The following is an 18,470-nucleotide window of genomic DNA, read 5'->3' as shown; positions in this document are numbered from 1 at the left end:
CATCTGTTAAATATGTGTATATGACCAATAACATCTGTTAAATATGTGTATATGACCAATAACATCTGTTAAATATGTGTATGTGACCAATAACATTTGATTTGAGGACTTTTTTCCTCACTGCCTCAAAAGCTGCTGACAATGTGTTCATCCTGTTCCTTCTTCAGGTGGGGAGGGGGGGGAGAGTGTGCCTCCAGTGACCCACTGGTGTTCATTGGTGATGAGGTGATCCACTTTTTTAGCACCTGGACACTTCAACCAGCAGTGGTGACACAGTACCACAAGTGGTGACCACAAGTGGTGAGTTAATGCCCTCACCCATGGCAGTACCTGAGACACAGGGAGTAAACGAGACCCCGGAGTCACTGACTTGAATCATCATAATCATATAGCTCTGATTTTACTATAAAATATATGAAAGTACCTCTGGCTTCCGGATGGCCACCAGCTGTGTCCTTATACCTTTGGCAATGTGCCAGAGGTCATACTCATGCCAGATATGAGCCCCTCAAGTGCACCCTCACACTTGGATGCCTGTCAGTGGCCAAGGTTTCAATACTGCATCCATGGGCCTGTTAGTAATGATTTTATTATTATTATCCTAAAAAAGGTACCTACGTTCTCTTCATACATCCACCAAATACACACTTCCAACCCTCAGGCTAGCTAAAAAAAATATAGGTTAGGCTATAGCTTACCTCAATGTGTTGCAGGCATCTCTCTAATCCCTCCGTCTCCAAACAGTAAATATTCTTCACCTTGGTAACATGCACAGCCTCATGGGGGAGGATCAGGTGGGAAGCAGAGTGGCCTGGAGAAATCACACCATGTGTCTCCAGATACGATCAGTGGACTGTCACCAATTGTAGCCAGAATGGCCTACGTGTGGTGGGTCCACATGTGGTTAACCTCTCGCACAATGTAGATGCGCTGTTGGTTTGCAAACTGACGCAGCGACATGGGCACTAGGCTGAGGAGGTGACATGTTTCCACAAATGTGGAGTGAGAGCCACCAGTAAGGAAGACAGACTGCCGATGGCACTACCTGCAAACAACTTTCCCCACTCTGGTCTGGGACTCCCACTTCCTCCTGTGGCCCACAACACTGTCTCCATGGTGATGGCAAAACCATTTATTTTCAGGGATGAACTGATGACACCAGCTCGACATCCTGGCTCACGGCAGACATTGAACAACTCCTTCAGCTTGCTATCAAAGACTATGTATTTCTGATCTTGCACACACTCTTCGATTGTATCTCTTGGTTCGCACTGTGATGATTGTGTGTCTGAGCTCTCAGGTTCATACATCAACTCCTGGTCTTCACTCATCTCACTCTCTGTCAGCTCTGTGGCCAACAGGGGCAGGACTCGGTTGTATACAGATGGTGGTGAGAGCAGTCTAGCTGGGCCTCGAGTTCTTAAGTTATGGTCCCGGTGGAGCTCTTTTCCACCGCAGCACAGGAACAATCTGGCAACCAGGGGTTTGTTTGGCATGCTGTACTAACTGTTCTTTTCTGTTGGTGTAAAAATATTAAGGCATCTTAAGCTTTAGTTATTTTCAAGAGTCACTGCATATACTGTATATTGTCAATGTTATATATTGAAAATGGCATCAGAGATGACAGATTGTGTCTAGAAATAAACAAACAATAGCCTTAGAAATAACTTGGATTTGCATGTACCTCCTCTTGCACAATCTCCAGGATGAAAACCTTTTCATGGATGACAATATCATCCTGAAACAAATGTTTTAAGATTAAGACAACTGAACCCAAATATATCAGTTGGCGTTAACAAGCTACCAGTCATGTATGCTGTCAACACACACACAGCAAAGCAAATACAGGAAAATGTATTTTTCAGCGAACATTAGCTACGTCAACTTCAGTTGCGCCACTCAGAGTAACAACAAAGTTATCCAGGGTCTAACCGTAGCCTAGTCAACAACAATCATGACTAGTGGTCGGTTAACGTTACCAGGCTCCATTGACTCACGTCCGACGTTTGGCTTGACTCCGAAGTCAGCGATGTTGACGATGGTCGGTCGGTAACCCCTACTGTACACCATAACCCTCGAAATTGAAGCTGGAGGGGCAAGTAGAGGGCATCAACGTAGGTTTAGGACTCCTTTACATTGTGAAACTCCCGGTTGCCGCATCGAACGTGCCCTTCGTAGAAAAGTCCTTCTCGGCGAAGTGCTGCCTGCAGACCTTGCTAGCTCGAGCTGGCACGTCCTTCCTTTCTTTAGGATATGGAGCCACGTGTTCAAAAGGTCCTTGGACAGCCGATGGTACCTACCCGATATATATATTTTTTCATTGGAGCCAATTCGTACAGCCTGGCGCTATACAGTTCATGTCTGAATTACTAATTGTTGTTGTCATCATGTCCTTGTACTCTTTGATTCACTCTCCGCACGAAAATTCAATACCAGAAAATGTACTGATTCCTGCCAGTGACGCACTGGCGTCAATCGTTACTATGGCAATTAAAAATGGCCCGGACCATAGCTCAAATTAACCTCGAAGATCAAAATACTAAATACAGAGATGTTTTTATGTTAAAGTATTGCAAGATATTAGTTGATTGATTACATATCTTTGCTTAGATTTACTTCCTAAAGTGTTTCCATTGCCCCTTTTAACTGTTTGATCATAATATCGTTTTTTTATTTACATATAACATTTTACAAAAGTAAATACCTTAAACCTACAACATGAGTGATCTAGAATTTATTTGCTTTCCTAACAGTGATGTCTATATCCTGCATTTGTATTACCAACTCCTGCCAGATCTTTGTTACATTTTCTTATTTTTGTTTTCATTCTGTTTTGTTTATTTGTGGACAGCAAGTATATGACTATCCAGGTTCACTTTGTGTCTGAAGCTTATCCCGCAGTGAGCACAGTTAAATGTCTCTCTTATGTGAGTCGATGTATGCTTTTTAAGGCTATATTTCTGTCTGAAGCTTTTCCCGCAGTCCCCACAGGTAAAAGGTGTCTCTCCTGTGTGAGTCAGTAAATGAACAGTTAGGTTTCCCTTATGGTTGAAGCTTTTCCCGCAGGCACCACAGCTAAATGGTTTTTCTCCTGTGTGAGTCCGTATATGCCTGTTAAGGGTAGCCTTCTGTCTGAAGCTTTTCCCGCAATCACCACAGACAAATGGTTTCTCTCCTGTGTGAGTCCGTATATGCATGTTAAGGGTATCCTTGCGACTGAAGCTTTTCCTGCAGTTATTACAGCTAAATGATTTTTCTCCTGTGGAGGTCTGCATATGCCTGTTCAGGGTCCCCTTGCAATTTAATATTTTCCCGCAGTCATGTGTTTTAGATGTGGTGCTGGGTTTCCTCAATGGTGGGTTGGGATCCAATGGTGGGCTTATGTCAAATCCTACTAGATCACTGCTTGCAGCTGAGCTGTGGCTGGAGACATTGTCTTGATTATCTCGAGGGTCATAAGGATTGTCGAGGTGGGTCACTGTGCCAAAAGGTTTGAGATCCAATTTTTTAGAGTCACTCTCTCTGTTCTCCACAGTCGTGGTTTGGGAAAGAGTCAAGGACTGAAGTAGGTCATCCTGATCACAATCACTTTTCACACAGGAAGGAGTGAACATGAACTCTACAATGTCAGGCTCCAGCCCTTGAAGCTGCCCTGCCACCTGAGTGGTCCCGACTTCCGCATTTTCCTCTTTAATCTGCATGGGCTCGGGGTCATCCGTCCCCAGACTGGAGTTCCATTCCTCCTGGTCACATTGCTGCTGCACAGGGTTAACCTCCTCCTCAGAGACGGTAAGCGAGAACTGGAGGGAGTCTAATCTACATCGTTTCATCTCCGGTCTGATCCGCAGCAGTCTGCGCAGCCGGTCATTCTCCACTTTAGATCGGAAAATCTCCTCCTGGTACTCCGCTACCACTTTCTCTACTGCCCCCATAATCTCTACGGTAGCCACTGTTAAACGCGTATTAACAAACACACTCAAAGACTGTAATTTAGACATTTTCAGTGGACTGAGACTTAGGTATTCCGTTAACTGCGTCTAAAATCCACGTAAGGAGCGAGCATTTTGCAAATTCAAAACAAACCTTCCTCCAATTTTACTTCCGTGTTATCTTCTTCTTTTATGTATGTCAGCGGGTGTCAATTCCCGAAACGGACAACAGCGCCGCAAACTTGATAGAGTTCTAAACTGGAATAGAGTAACAAAATAATGTTTTATAGTGTGAATGGCAGTAGCTGAATTTCCATCCAGATGTTCATGCGAATATTCCAAAATGATATGGTGTGTGGTCCTCCCACTACAATTTGGGAAACCATGCAGTTGATTAGGCTACAGATAAAATAAGTTATGATGACCTTCACAGGGTAGTGAGTGTACTTTGATCTTGATAGCCTACTCCTTTCCAATAAATATTGAGGGTCTTATTCTGGTGCCATGATGATCGATGCTTGACTGCTGTTTGACAAATAAAAATCTATAATAATCTCATCATGTAGACTAGCCTATCGGTACAGCCTAGCTGACCCTAGCTGGCAATGGTTTGTTTGGGATTTGCCTCCTGATATTTTTAGCAGCACATTCACCACTCTGTCAAGCGGCTAACTCCACCCTCTCCTCCCTCTCGCAGCACAGGCCAAGGGCCTGAGACATGCAATGAACTACCCCCAGCGCATGGTCGGCTCTGATGAATGTGTTTGCCCGATGCAAAAGGCCATTTTTAAACCATCTCGCGACCACTGCCTTGTCTATAGACTTCCCCCAAACAAACAAAAACTGACTCTCGGATAATGAGTGCACAACTGGTAAATAGTCACTTATAGGCTACAGATGTCAGTCAGGTGGTTATAGCTTCTATTGCAGTAATGTCAAAGGGCTCTGGCTAGTATTACTTAACCAGCTAGAAGGATGAACCTAATGTTAAAAGGTGCCTACCTCAACAGGATCAAAAAATACACTACTATAATAGCTTTGCTTTACAGAGAGTAGGCTACTGAGAAAGACAGTGATGTGGCGCTTAGTGGTGAGACTGAGGCAGGCTTCAATGCATGCAGGAGGAAGGACTGTGAGTTTTATTGAGGTCCGGAACAGACACTGGTTGTGGCCCTGACTGATATGAATAGTATATAGTGTACAATTTAATCTCTCATGACCTGAACGTTATAGCTGTATTATTTTCTGTAAATGTCATTGCTAATGCTTGATTATGTGTTTGCAAACAACATTTCCCTGTGGGTATAAGTCATTATCTTACCTATACATTTTTGGGAAAAATGGCTCCTCCCTGTGTGTTATTAATTGCTGATAGTTGCTGTTTTCCTCTCCAAGATAAGGTATCCTTACAGGAAAAGAACCACTTGCTTTAAAGCTTCTGAAGGACTTCTTCAGATAGTTTGAAAGTGCATTCAGTATACAGTTAGTTCATGCATTTTCAACAGACCAACCAACATGCTAATTCCAGTAAGAGCGTGAGCATTTTCAAATGTCTTCCTGAGAGCGCAGCCCTCTACCCCTTTTCAGAATTCCCATTCACTGGGGTATCCAACACTCCTCTGAGGAGGGGATTGAGTAGAATTGAGTAGAAGACAGAAGATTGAGTAGAAGACAGAAGCAATGTATCAGAGCTGATGAGTCCGTGGAAAAGAGCAGACACTCTGAACTATCCCTCTAAGATCCTAGGACCGACTAATGCTAATACTGCTAATACTATTACGGTTCAGTCAGTCTACAGCATGGTTTCCACAAAACTCAACAGAACCGCATGTTCTCTCTCCGTCTCACTCCTTCTCAACATGAAAATGGTAGAAGAGGAGCAAGGCATGTTTGATCCGTCTGCCTGTTTTTGTCTGGCACATCGTTGCCGGGGAAACCTAAATTTTTTGGACCCTTGTCATTCTTTTTCTATTTTCTCTGGCAATGAACAGCTCTTTGTAGTGTCATCATGAAACTGCAATTCCTACCCCCAGGAACAAAGGTTGCATTAGACTACCTGTTAAGTTCACTTAGCCCTTTCACACTACCCATTGGACTGTTGAGACTTAGAGAACGCTTCTGACAGCTGTCCTATGCCTTGTTAAGTCATTTATTGATCTGTAATATTTTGTAAAGCTTTATTAGAGCTTTATTCCCTGTGTCATACTATTTTCTGTTCCCCCCACAGTGAGTTTTGGGGGGGGGGGAGGGGGGGGGGGGGGGGGGGGGGGTTGGTGAACAACACATTTCAGTGGTGTGACAGCTGTCTTCCTGAGCTCTCAGATGACTCTGGACCTCATGGCAATAGAAATATATGTGTTTATGTGCCACAGCATCTACTACCTGAGCATAATAATTTCCAGGCATCTGCAGCTTGCCTTGGGGCTAAGCTGGGTTTTGAGTGTCAGTGTTGGTAGTGATCAACCTGGGACAAGGTTCTGTTAACAAAGCCACTGCAGGACTATTCTTGAACCTCGAATTGTGGAAGGGTCTATTTGTTTTATTCCAGAGCAAAATGTACTGTTCTTCGGCCCACCCAGCCTCATCTTGACTCTTTCAGTCATCAGCATCCGCTCCTGTTATGGACGCGCGTACAAGAAAGCACACAGAGCTGCTGTGGTAAGCCAAGGTAACATCTGCCAGTGTGCCAGTAGCACTGTAGCCTTAAACCTCTGCATGTTTCCACCACAGCTGCTGCCATTCATATACTGTCTAACCTCGACACTACTAAATAAATAAAAAACAAATCAAATCAAGTTGTATTAGTCACATGCGCTGAATACAACAGCTGTAGACCTTTCAGTGAAATGCTTACCTACGAGCCCCTAACCAACAATGCAGTTAAAAAAATGAATACGAAATAAAAGTAACAAGTAATTGAAGAGCAGCAGTAAAATAACAATAGCGAGACCATATACAGGGGGGTACCGGTACAGAGTCAATGTGCGGGTGCACTGGTTCATCGAGGTAATTGAGGTAATATGTACTGTTGAATTCGGAAGTTTACATACACTTAGGTTGGAAAACTCATTTTTCAACCACTCCACAAATTTCTTGTTAACAAACTAATAGTTTTGGCAAGTTGGTTAGGACATCTACTTTGTGCACAAGTAATATTTCCAACAATTGTTTACAGACAGATTATTTCACAGATTATAATTCACTGTATCACAATTCCAGTGGGTCAGAAGTTTACATACACTAAGTTGACTGTGCCTTTAAACAGCTTGGAAAATTCCAGAAAATGATGTCATGGCTTCAGAAGCTTCAGATAGGATAATTGACATCACTGAATCAATTGGAGGTGTATCAAAAATCATGTAAACACCTTCAAGACTTCGGTTAGTATGCATGCATCATGTAGTTACGTCTTGTGCGTGTGCCTCAGGTGATGAAGAAACAAATTTTGAGAGCCACACACAGACCTGCGATTTAAAGTTGGTTTAATAATACTTTCTTGTGGATATGTTGTTGTTTTTTCTTCGAAAATGTCCAATGACATAAGGACAATCAGTGGACAATAGGGTCATATTTTTCACACGGTGGCAAAATATTTTCTTAAGTGAAACGGAGGGCCCTACCTGAATGTGTCCAATAGAAACTCGTGTGTGCTGTTTGGACTAATGATTACAGCCCAGGTGGAGTAAGTTTGAATGAAGTTTATTCAACATGCTGACTTGTAATGGGACTCTTTCAATTTGACCCATTGAGGCTATGCTTACAGGCCTACCACCCTACAGCCCAACGAAAATGCTCTCCATACTACATATTCTCATTTTGAAACATCGGCCAAAAGTTTGCTTGCTACTGGGCAGTGGTCATGGGGCCCTGTGTTTTGGCTAACTGTGTCACATGACCTGGATTTTAACCATTAACCATTATTTTAGGCCAAAAATTCAAGCAATTGCCTGAGGATGTTGCTGGACCATCTGACATAAAAAGAAAAGCAGACAGGCTGATGAAAAAGCTTTAAATAAAGGTTCAAATCCAGGTCATGTGACATGATTAACCACAACGCAGGGCCCTAATTTCATAGACACTCTGGTAAATTTGAGCTGTGCTGTCCAGTTTTACCACAGGGTGGCGTAAGAGTAACTGAATTGTTCCACAATTTTACCAGGCACATCTTCAAACGGAACTCATATTTCAAGTTTGAACTCCATATGCGCTATAATAGTCTAGTAATCCATCATCTTTGAAGGAAAAAAAGAACCCTTACTAGCCATAACCATAATTTTAACTCATTAGAAAACAATGGCATGTCTTGACTAACCAATTTTGTATTTTTATTCTTTCAATACATTTTTATCATTGCATATGGATCCACCTATAGACTATCAGTTAGAGAAGGTGATGTTTACAACATCTGATAACAGTAACCTGTATAAAAGTTTAGTAGTAGGCCTAGCAACGAAAACGTCCGTGATTGGGTCGAAATTGCAGAACAGTCCCACTGGGCACAGACATCAATTCAACGTCTATTCCACGTTGGTTCAATGTAATTTTATTGAAAATATATTGAAACAACGCTGTTTCAACCAGTGGGGTGTAAGACCCCAAATAGGCGTGATTTACCTTTTTCAGAAGCGTCTCGTATTTTAACAGCTGATTTCAACGGGTTGACAATTAATTTAAAAAATGTAGATGAATAACACATGTATTCAAATTCTTGAATTGCTCATAGGCTATGAGTTGACTTAAAAAAGTTTGTGAAACGTGCCTATTATATTGGAGTAGGCTATTTATCTAGCCAACATTTAAGAAAGAGGCCAAACATCATTTCACAACGTATTAGCGCTGTCATTATATTAAAATATAATTATTCGACAAATATTTTATGCAAAAATTTCAACATATCATGATTCTCTTCTTAGTGAAATGTATCCAAAAGTATTTATACAAACGAATGAATTAAACAAGTCACCCGCCAAACATTTTTTTGTTTTAGATGGTTACTTTGTCAAATGTGTACCATGAATGACAGTGACATTTAACAACCAACGCAAGTCTGGTTGCATTGGCATTTCTAAAGTAGCGGTGGTTTGATTTCCTTATCAAATCGTTTATTATAAGAGCCAGATTTTATAATTCACCTATTATAAATAACCAAAAGGAGAACTTGTTTTACTGATAAAGCGAAAGAGCCAATGAAGTTATGCACCGTGGTTATAGTATTTTGAAGCACAAATGAATCATTAATGGACCTATTTATAAAACGTTGCACACACACATTCTCTCTCACACACAGCACTCTAACACAGCTCCCTCTCCCTCTGTCTCTCTCCTTCTGATTCTTCATTCTTACTTTCTCCTTTCTTTGCATCCACCGGGGAGAGGGAGTCCTGTCCGTTCCGACAACACTGAACACTCACTCACTTCGCCTCACTTTGAGAGATTGTTGCACGACGGGAAATGCTTAAACTGTATATGACATGACCGCTCAAGTTGATAGCCAAGATTGACTAGCTGAAGACGGATAAATTAAGTTATCAACGCGCCTCAATTCTGACAAACGAAACTCACTTTGCGCACCGGAGATTTAATTCAGTGGCCCATGGCCACACAAGTTAACCTTGTTGCATTTTCCACCGATACAGACAACAGTGATATGATTGTCCTTTGATAACACAACGGGATACCCACAGACTGGATGGGGCCCTACATCAAGCCAAGGTAACAATAGCCATAGGCTATGTTGATGTTATATCTCAACATTTACATTAATATGATGCTTTGATTGGCTGTCTGTTTTCCCCAGTCGAAACCCCCTGCATCATAGGTTATTAAGAGGTTCAGGTTTTATCATTGAAATAAATGTTTTCATTGGGTATTGAATTGACAAAATATAGCGATATTTTGTCAATGTTGTGAATATAGCTACGTTAGTTGAGTGTTTTAGTCTGAACTACTTGGCTAAACTATAAGCTTTGCGAGCGTGCCCTGCGGCGTGCAGATGGCTGGTAAGTTATTGCAGTCTACTTTAGTAGGAGGTAGTTTCCTGTTCGGCCACATAGTGGTACTATTCATTGGAAACGACGTGCGCATTTCTTGCCACCACCTTAAGTGTAAATGCCTTTCAGAGTTGATTCGCAGTGCGCTCGCGAGTCCGGTTTGCTTCAGCGGCATGTCCAAATCAGAATGAATTTGATACAGTTCTAATCAACTGGAAAATGGAAATATTGTTAATGCTGTCTGCGGAGTAAACCATTACTCTCTCACAAGTTTACTCTCTCGGGTCACAGAAACAGACCCTAAAATAATGCGTTGTGAGTCATAAATTAAAATAGACGTAACCCTTCCTTCTAAAACGGATCCATTGGGAGACAATACTGAAGAAACAAGACATTGGTCCCAGCGGAGAACACGGTGCGACGAAAGGAGAACTTATTTAAGTAAGTTGTTTTCAATTGGAATAGATTGCCTCTAGGCTATATATCCTACATGTAAATGTATTTTTCGTGTTTTAGTTGAAAACAGCCTGGAGCCTATAAACTGGATTCATTTTCTCTCTAAATTTGCTTTTGACTTAGGCTAGCCTACTAGCAATACAACATCTATTAAGCACATGGTAGCAAATAACGAAATGTAATGTAATTCATTAATGTCATATCTTATGCATGTTATAAAGAGCAGCGTTAATTTAGTCACGCTCCATACATCATTTCCCAAAAAGTCATAAGTCTACATCTTGCCTTGCACTTGACAACAGCCTAATTGGTGAGAGTGAAAGTCACGGTGAGGATTCATGGGGTGAACTAAATGATACGTTTACATGTCAGGGTATAGGAGGACAAGGCGCACATAACCACCGTAGCCTCTCTGGAAAAGGGAGATAGGTCATCACTTTAGGGTGTTCCACAAATTTAGACGCACTCAAGTTCTCAGATAACGCGTCTAGAGTGCTGCACACGCAGTGATAACGTTTTTATAGAGAGCCCTCGTATGCACTGACGCCAAATGAATGCACGACGCGTGCAAAGTGATGTTTAAAACCACTAAAAAGGACATGTAGTTGATTGTGGCAATATCCGGATAATTGCTTGAAAGATTTATTTTTTTCGTCCCTTAAACTTGTTGACATTGGGAGTGACAACCAGTTAGGCTATAAAGGGCACAACCTTCCACTCAAGTTGTATTCTAAATAATCTACAATTGAAATGCAGTAGCCTTGTTGCCATTTGGACACATTTCGATTGTTTATCCTGATTTTAACGGTGCCAATACTCTTCAGCGAAGGTTAATTGTCTGTACTCTATGCATGGTTGACCAATTGAGAAGCACATTCCCGTTGTAAAATAGTGTCTGTTTGAAAAACAATCTGACGACGGGACCGTCCACGGACCGCGGGGCTGAAGTTGATCTCGTATGGCATTTTGTTTTGAGCAGGTGCTCTGGGTTGAAGTTCCCTCATAAGGTAAAGTGGCATTAGAGTGCCGTACACGTCCAAATGGCAGATTTATAAATAGGCTGCCAATTCAGCACATTGTCCCGGGACGGCATTTATACAAGGGCTGTGCTATCCACTGTCTGGGAAACCTTAGAGTCACTGCGCACTTGCAACTCGCCTGGATTTAGCCAACCTACTGTTGCATTATATCGACCATTTGAGTTGACCGTTCATTTGTCGTTCATTCAGCAGTCAATTCTGATATAATTTGACACAAATGAAGCATTCGTTATCCTTTCGCACTGAACTTTTACAGTAACCTATAAACCTAAGAATTCATGTATTTTATTGAATTGGTCCCATCATACAAGTGCTTATAGGTTTGGCTATCATGTCCAACTATTTATGCCTATATTTAAAAAACACATAGGCCTAAAATGATACATACTTTAAAGTAAAGTAATACATCTTGCATTGAGAACTGTGACTCATTGTCTCATATTTAGGCTATGATTAGCGATTGTGTTTTTTTGTTGTGGATAAATGTATATCAAAAGCCATTTCTGGATATCTTTGGTTAAACTAATACTTTTCGAGTTGTGCAGAGTTTTTATGCTGGTGAACAGAATCAAATGTACCGCTAGCTGTGCAGTGCTGTCTGCTCACTGGGGATGTTTTGATGCTTTCAATCTTGAAGTTCATTTGAAGATAGGCCTACTGTGTCGATACTGAGCATTTATAAAATATTAGCATTACATATAAAGTAGTTCAATACGCATTAGGCTAAACATGAGTTCAGGTCCTTACCAATTTTGAGAAACACCAGAGGATCTTCTCCCATAGACCCTTGTCACATGAACATTCCAGAGAGATGTTGTCCTTAAGCTATATTGTACCCAATAGCTGTCATTTTTACTTATGATTCTGACTTCCATTTTATTTTTCCTATTATATAAAAATGATAGGATCATGTTGTTTTAGTCAGAGATCCTATATAAGTCTTCTATTTAATAATGTGGTTTTAGAAAATGTTTTCCCCAATCTAACTGAAAGATGCAATTTGCATTGTGATTGTGTAGAACATACAATAGGCCATACAACTACGGTTCTGATCTTTTTCTCTAAGTTCACTGCAGATGGCCTTCAAGACACTGTGTTTTTGAGCTTGTTTCCCTCAGATTATATCAGCACTTCAAAATCATTGAAACATTTGCTGTGACTTGTAAATGAATAAGGATGAAGAGTTATTTTCAGAAATCTCCGATAAGGCCGTCATTGTAAATACCAATGTATTCTTAACTGTCTCGCCTAGTTAAATAAAGGTTAAATAAAAAATAAAATTAAATACAAAATGAAAATAAACGCTGACGTCAAAAGAGTTTCCATTTACAGCAGAGTGAAAGAGTAGATGTAGTGAAAGGACCTTTTGGCTTTCTCTTTCATCTAGGGTGACGTTCTCTTAGCAACACGAAAAGGGGCAAACAGTTGCAGGCGATTTACAGGTGAGGGTGTTTAACAGCTGTGTGAGAGAGAATGTAAGTTATGGACTTAGATTGTCACAATTGGCTGCTCTCAATAGCAGCTTGCCTGCAGGATTTGATGGTTATTACAATGGTAATAACATAGCAATGGACACCAGGTATGTTTCGCTGAGACACGTAATAGTTTTCATAATGACTAATATACATTTGTTAAAGAATTCATATTTATTAATGTTGCTTGTTTTTCCTCATTATTCGGACCCTGTTCTTTTGTTGTCATTTTGTTTGGCTTGTCCTAATTAGATGAATCTCATGCTGCTTTGAAACACGATGTATGTATTCTATTTCTATGAGCTAAATCAAGGACATTTTTTCTGTATGTTGTTTTTAGATAAAGTATGCCAGTCACCTTGAAATTGGAAATTAACAAACAGCTTTATTCTAGGATGTCAAAGTCAGAAAGTCACAATTATTTGTCAGGCTCCTTCAAAAGACACCTAAATTGGACATGCTGTACAAACAGACATTAAACATTTAGCCGTAAGTATTTCTCTCCACGTCGTAAGTAGGCTACATATTCGCCAGCCTATACTTATCTGCGGCTCTACGACACACCCAAATTGCAGTCTTGCTGCCGAAAAATAAAGGTCGAAGCTCTAGTGAATGAGCACTTGAAATACAGCCGCAGATGCCTGTAAGGTTTTCAACCACAATGCCAGTTACGGGGGGGGGGGGGGGGGGGGGGGGGGGGGGGGGTTGTATTGCTTTCTATTTTCCCTCCACCATATGACCTTGGAGCCCGATTTCCCATTTTGCCCATTTTCTTTCTCCTGCTTACTCTCAATGGTTCTGATGATGACCTATCCTTTTGGGGGCTGTTGCTGTAACACCTGCTCCCCAACCATCCAATTATACGTCTGAATGGGATCGTACCTGACAAACCAGCAATAATGACAACCCAAACTGTGCTTGGGCTTCGTCCTGCAAGAGCTACTTCCCACTGGGCACACCAGGTCATTTCAACGTGGAAATGTGGGTCATATTTAGTTGAGACGTTGAACTTGGAGATTGTAACCATTTTTTCTCCCACTCAAAGACAGCCAGAAGTTCGTTGAATTTTCAATGTGTTATCGCTGCGCTTTCAACCATATAAAAGCACAACCACTGCGTGGATCCACAACCATTCCTACATGGATTTGAAAAACAAAACTGATTTGAGCGTTAAGGCCTGCAGTGTGAACAAGGCTTAATTAGCAGTTGGTCTACAAATTAATAATATGTTATGTTGCATTTACGTCTCCATCTCAACCAATAATCATAGTTAAAGAATAGGACTAAATCAATTCAAAAATCAAGTGAGATTTTTTTGGTTGAGATGGAGACGTGAATCCAACATATTAATTATTAATTTGTGGACAAGCTGGAATTAAAGCCAGACTAAATCAGTGGCACAGATGGAACTATCCAATCAGAAGATACATTTCTTTAAATGTGTTATATTTGTTTACTTTGACAACCAAACATAATTCAATATCCAGTTTGTTTACAAATTAATCATTTATATGTTGGAATCATGTTTCCATCTCAGGCAAAAAATACAAGTTAACAATAAGACAAAATTGATCTAATCAAACTTTAAATATAGTTTGATTTAGTCCTATTCTTTAGGTTTTATTTTTTGGTTTAGATGGAGATATGAATCCAAAATATTAATGATTAACTTCAAGATTACATTTGAAATCAACCAAAGCTTGAAACTCTAGGCCTGGATGTGGATCAAGGCAGCCCCTTGGGGTCGGGTTAAATGTGGAAGACACATTTCAGTTGAATGCATTCAGTTGTACAACTGACTAGGAATCCCCCTTTCCCTTTCCTTTCCCTTTATGTATAGTGTATTTTTAGTTGAACCCTTTGTTGACTTGAAACAAAAGCTGTTGATGACTTAGCAAATTCTATATAAGCTTAAATAGTATAAATGATGATACTATACCCCCCCAACTGATCAGTCTGTCATGCAAAGAGCAGGTGTTCTTCTGTGACTTATAAAGTACTATGGTAACAGATAATAGGCCCTGTTAAACCTACTCTTTGGAATGACTGTTGGCAACAGAGTGTATATTTAGTTATTAAGACATCTCTCAACCATCATTCTGACCATAGCACATTGGTAGTAGTCAGTGACAAATATGAAAGCTAATAAGCAAGGCTGGGATTGGTTAAAGTCCTGGATACGATACCAAATGAATAACTGAAGATCTCCAGTAGGAGGTGCTGCCCAGTCTTTTTTTTTCTCCAGATCGTTGAAGATCTTACATTGTTTCCAAGGTACAAATTCAACATATTTTGGAATATTTTTATTCTGTATAGGCTTAGTTTGTTCACTCTGTCAATTAGGTTAGTATTGTGGAGTAATTACAATGTTGTTGATCCATTTTCAGTTTTCTCATATCACAATCATTAACCTCTGTAATTGTTTTAAAGTCACCATTGGCCTCATGGTGAAATCCCTGAGCGGTTTCCTTCCTCTTTGGCAACTGAGTTAGGAAGGACGCCTTTATCTTTGTAGTGACTGAGTATATCGATACACCATCCAAAGTGTATTTAATAACTTCACTATGCTCAAATGGATATTCAATGTCTGCTTTTTTTACCCATCTACCAATAGGTGCCCTTCTTTGCTAGGAATTGGAAAACCTCCCTGGTCTTTGGTTGAATCTGTGTTTGAAATTCAGTGCTCGACCTTCCAGATAATTGTATGTGTGGGGTACAGAGATGAGAGAGTCATAAAAAAAAACACTATTATTGCACACAGAGTGAGTCCATGGAACTTATTATATGACTTGTTACACAACTTTTTTCTCCTGAACTTATTTAGGCTTGCCATAACAAAGGGTTTGAATAGTTATTGACTCAAGACATTTCAGCTTTTAATTAATTTATAAAAATGTCAAAAATATAATTCCACTTTGTCATTATGGGCTAATGTGTGTAGGCCTGTGACAAAAGTTAGTTTAATAAATGTCAAATTCAGGCTGTAACACATTTTGAAAAAGTCAAGGGGTGTGAATATTTTCTGAAGTCCCAATACATTGACAAATCACATTGAAACAACCTTGATTGAACCTTTTACTGCAGTGAGCTAAATCCGGGCCACACAGAGTGAATCTTGGTAGCCCTAAACAAATCTACTTTGAAACAACCTTGATTGAACCTTTTACTGCAGTGAGCTAAATCAGGGCCACACAGAGTGAATCTTGGTAGCCCTAAACAAATCTACTTTGAAACAACCTTGATTGAACCTTTTACTACAGTGAACTAAATCAGGGCCACACAGAGTGAATCTTGGTTGCCCTAAACAAATCTACTTTGAAACAACCTTGATTGAACCTTTTACTGCAGTGAACTAAATCAGGGCCACACAGAGTGAATCTTGGTTGCCCTAAACAAAACTACTTTGAAACAAAAGTCTACACCTCACACATATATGGTTATGTGCTTTAAAAAAATAAGAAACCTGTATTATCTACCATGTCAGATATAGAGTTGAAAAGTATTCCATTTTGAGTTTGCATCCTAATATTACACTTGATATACATCACAGAAGACTGAACAATAAAACTGTTAGCGATAGAGACACCGTATTTTTGTCGTAAAATATAATAACTTTATTAATTATGAAATTATGAAAAATATGAATAACATTCCACCCATGAGGCCAAAAAGGGTGCTTCATTGACTGCAGGAAAGGGCTACCCAGGTTGTGCCCTGTAGGTTAAGTGTGTATGCGCCCCTCTCCCTAAATGTACTTCGCCATTAGATATCTTGGAAGAACATACCCCTTAAACTCACAGAAACCAAACCAGTGCTTTTTCATTCCCCAACCCATAGCAGTAATTCTCCTGTGTCTCTAGTCTCCAAAACACGTATTTCTCCTCTTTGTGATCCCCTTATCGCTCTCCTTTGACCCCTGTCCCCCTTTGAAAACATTAAACCCATGGTAGTCTTGTCTTTGAGGGAATCCTTGAACATGTTCCCAGCATTTCTGAAGCTAAAAGTGGCACTTGGCCGTGCCTGCAGGCTACAGCATAGGGAGAATGTAGCAGTACTTTTGAGTGGTTTTAGACAACAGGCCTCAACAAAGGACCGTGGCACTATCAACACAACCTCCAAACTGTGACTTCCAGCACCACCCAACAGGGAGAAAACCGCTGTATCAGCAGCCATCTTAATCATCGGCCACCATGTTTATTTAGGCTTTCAAAGATAATACCTGGAGGATTCCGTGTAAAGCCCACAGGAAATGACATGAGCCAGCAATGAAGTAACCCAGAGCCAATCCAATGATGAATGACAAAGTTCCCTGTTACTAGCTCTGACTATGCAATCGAATTGTTGATTGGAAATGTTTGGTCATTTTTGTATTATGTTGTATTTATAAATAGTGTATATGCAGGGCTCCCTTGTAAAACAGATCTAAACCTCAATGCTAAAATTAGAGTGAAATAAAATCGAATCAATTGCTCCCAAGTGGTGCAGCGGTCTAAGGCACTGTATCTCAGTGCTAGAGGTGTCACTACAGGCACACTGGTTCAAATCCAGGCTGTATCACAACCAGCTGTGATTGGGAGTCTCATAGGGTGGCGCACAATTGGCCTTGCGTCATCTGGGTTTGGCCGGTGTAGGCTGTCATAGTAAATAAGAATTTGTTCTTGACTGACTTTCCTAGTTAAATAAAGGTTATGTAAAAAAATCAGACCCTGATTAGAGGGGATTAAAAAATAAAGTGGAATTGGCTTTGAGATCCATAGTTGAATTTGTGGGAGATCTACAGGCACTCAAACACCCACATGGTGTGTGCCAACCAGATCAGTGGCATGTATTTATATTCACCGCTGTACTGTCTGGGGCCTCATTTCTAACCGTTTTGTAAATATCACACTAAATATCTGCGTGCGCCATGAAAATAATACGTACGTCTAAAAAATATATAGATTTATCAACTTGGCCCACGCCATCGATAAGCCCACGCCATCGATAAGCCCACGCCATACATAAGCCCACGCCATCGATAAGCCCACGCCATACATAAGCCCACGCCATACATAAGCCCACGCCATCGATAAGCCCACGCCATACATAAGCCCACGCCATACATAAGCCCACGCCATACATAAGCCCACGCCATACATAAGCCCACGCCATCGATAAGCCCACGCCATACATAAGCCCACGCCATACATAAGCCCACGCCATACATAAGCCCACGCCATACATAAGCCCACGCCATACATAAGCCCACGCCATACATAAGCCCACGCCATACATAAGCCCACGCCATACATAAACCCACGCCATACATAAACCCACGCCATACATAAGCCCACGCCATACATAAGCCCACGCCATACATAGGCCCACGCCATACATAAGCCCACGCCATACATAAGCCCACGCCATACATAAGCCCACGCCATACATAGGCCCACGCCATACATAAGCCCACGCCATACATAAGCCCACGCCATACATAAGCCCACGCCATACATAGGCCCACGTCATACATAAGCCCACGCCATACATAAGCCCACACCATACATAGGCCCACGCCGTACATAGGCCCACGCCGTACATAAG

General features: G+C 40.9%; 2 protein-coding genes across 12 annotated transcripts in view; one reads left to right on the top strand and one right to left on the bottom strand.

The window, feature by feature from the left end:
• Nucleotides 1-4,108, bottom strand: LOC110521286 (zinc finger protein 180). 3 transcript variants are annotated; one of them, XM_036969447.1, is made up of 5 exons: nt 1,998-4,108; nt 1,685-1,738; nt 699-1,516; nt 425-572; nt 1-330 (listed from the first exon to the last, which is right to left on the bottom strand). In XM_036969447.1, exon 1 carries the CDS (start codon nt 3,996-3,998, stop codon nt 2,838-2,840), a length of 1,161 nt encoding a protein of 386 aa, XP_036825342.1. In that variant the 5' UTR covers nt 3,999-4,108; the 3' UTR covers nt 1-330; nt 425-572; nt 699-1,516; nt 1,685-1,738; nt 1,998-2,837. The 3 variants fall into 3 exon arrangements, with proteins under 3 accessions (XP_036825342.1, XP_036825341.1, XP_036825340.1); XM_036969446.1 differs by having other exon boundaries at nt 1,685-4,108; XM_036969445.1 differs by having other exon boundaries at nt 699-4,108.
• A 5,180-nt stretch (nt 4,109-9,288) lies between these two features.
• Nucleotides 9,289-18,470, top strand: part of LOC110521284 (transcription factor SOX-6) — a 200,384-nt gene continuing 191,202 nt past the window's right edge. For 2 of the 9 annotated variants that reach the window (XM_036969428.1, XM_036969420.1), the window contains exon 1: nt 9,949-10,360. The gene's annotated coding sequence lies outside the window, so the exon portion shown is untranslated. Of the gene's footprint in view, nt 9,642-9,939; nt 10,361-12,802; nt 12,858-12,886; nt 12,995-18,470 lie in introns of those variants that run through there. The other 7 variants (XM_036969421.1, XM_036969424.1, XM_036969427.1 and 4 more) reach the window with 7 other exon arrangements.

This window comes from Oncorhynchus mykiss, chromosome 30 (assembly GCF_013265735.2).
Source record: "Oncorhynchus mykiss isolate Arlee chromosome 30, USDA_OmykA_1.1, whole genome shotgun sequence".
Lineage (NCBI taxonomy): Eukaryota > Metazoa > Chordata > Actinopteri > Salmoniformes > Salmonidae > Oncorhynchus > Oncorhynchus mykiss.
The sequence above is the reverse complement of the archived record's forward strand: the minus strand, read 5'-3'. Positions and strand labels throughout refer to the sequence as shown.

What these genes read in the sequence shown, in the direction of transcription:
- LOC110521286 (XM_036969445.1), bottom strand. Translation starts at nt 3,998, where the DNA reads ATGTCTAAATTACAGTCTTTGAGTGTGTTTGTTAATACGCGTTTAACA.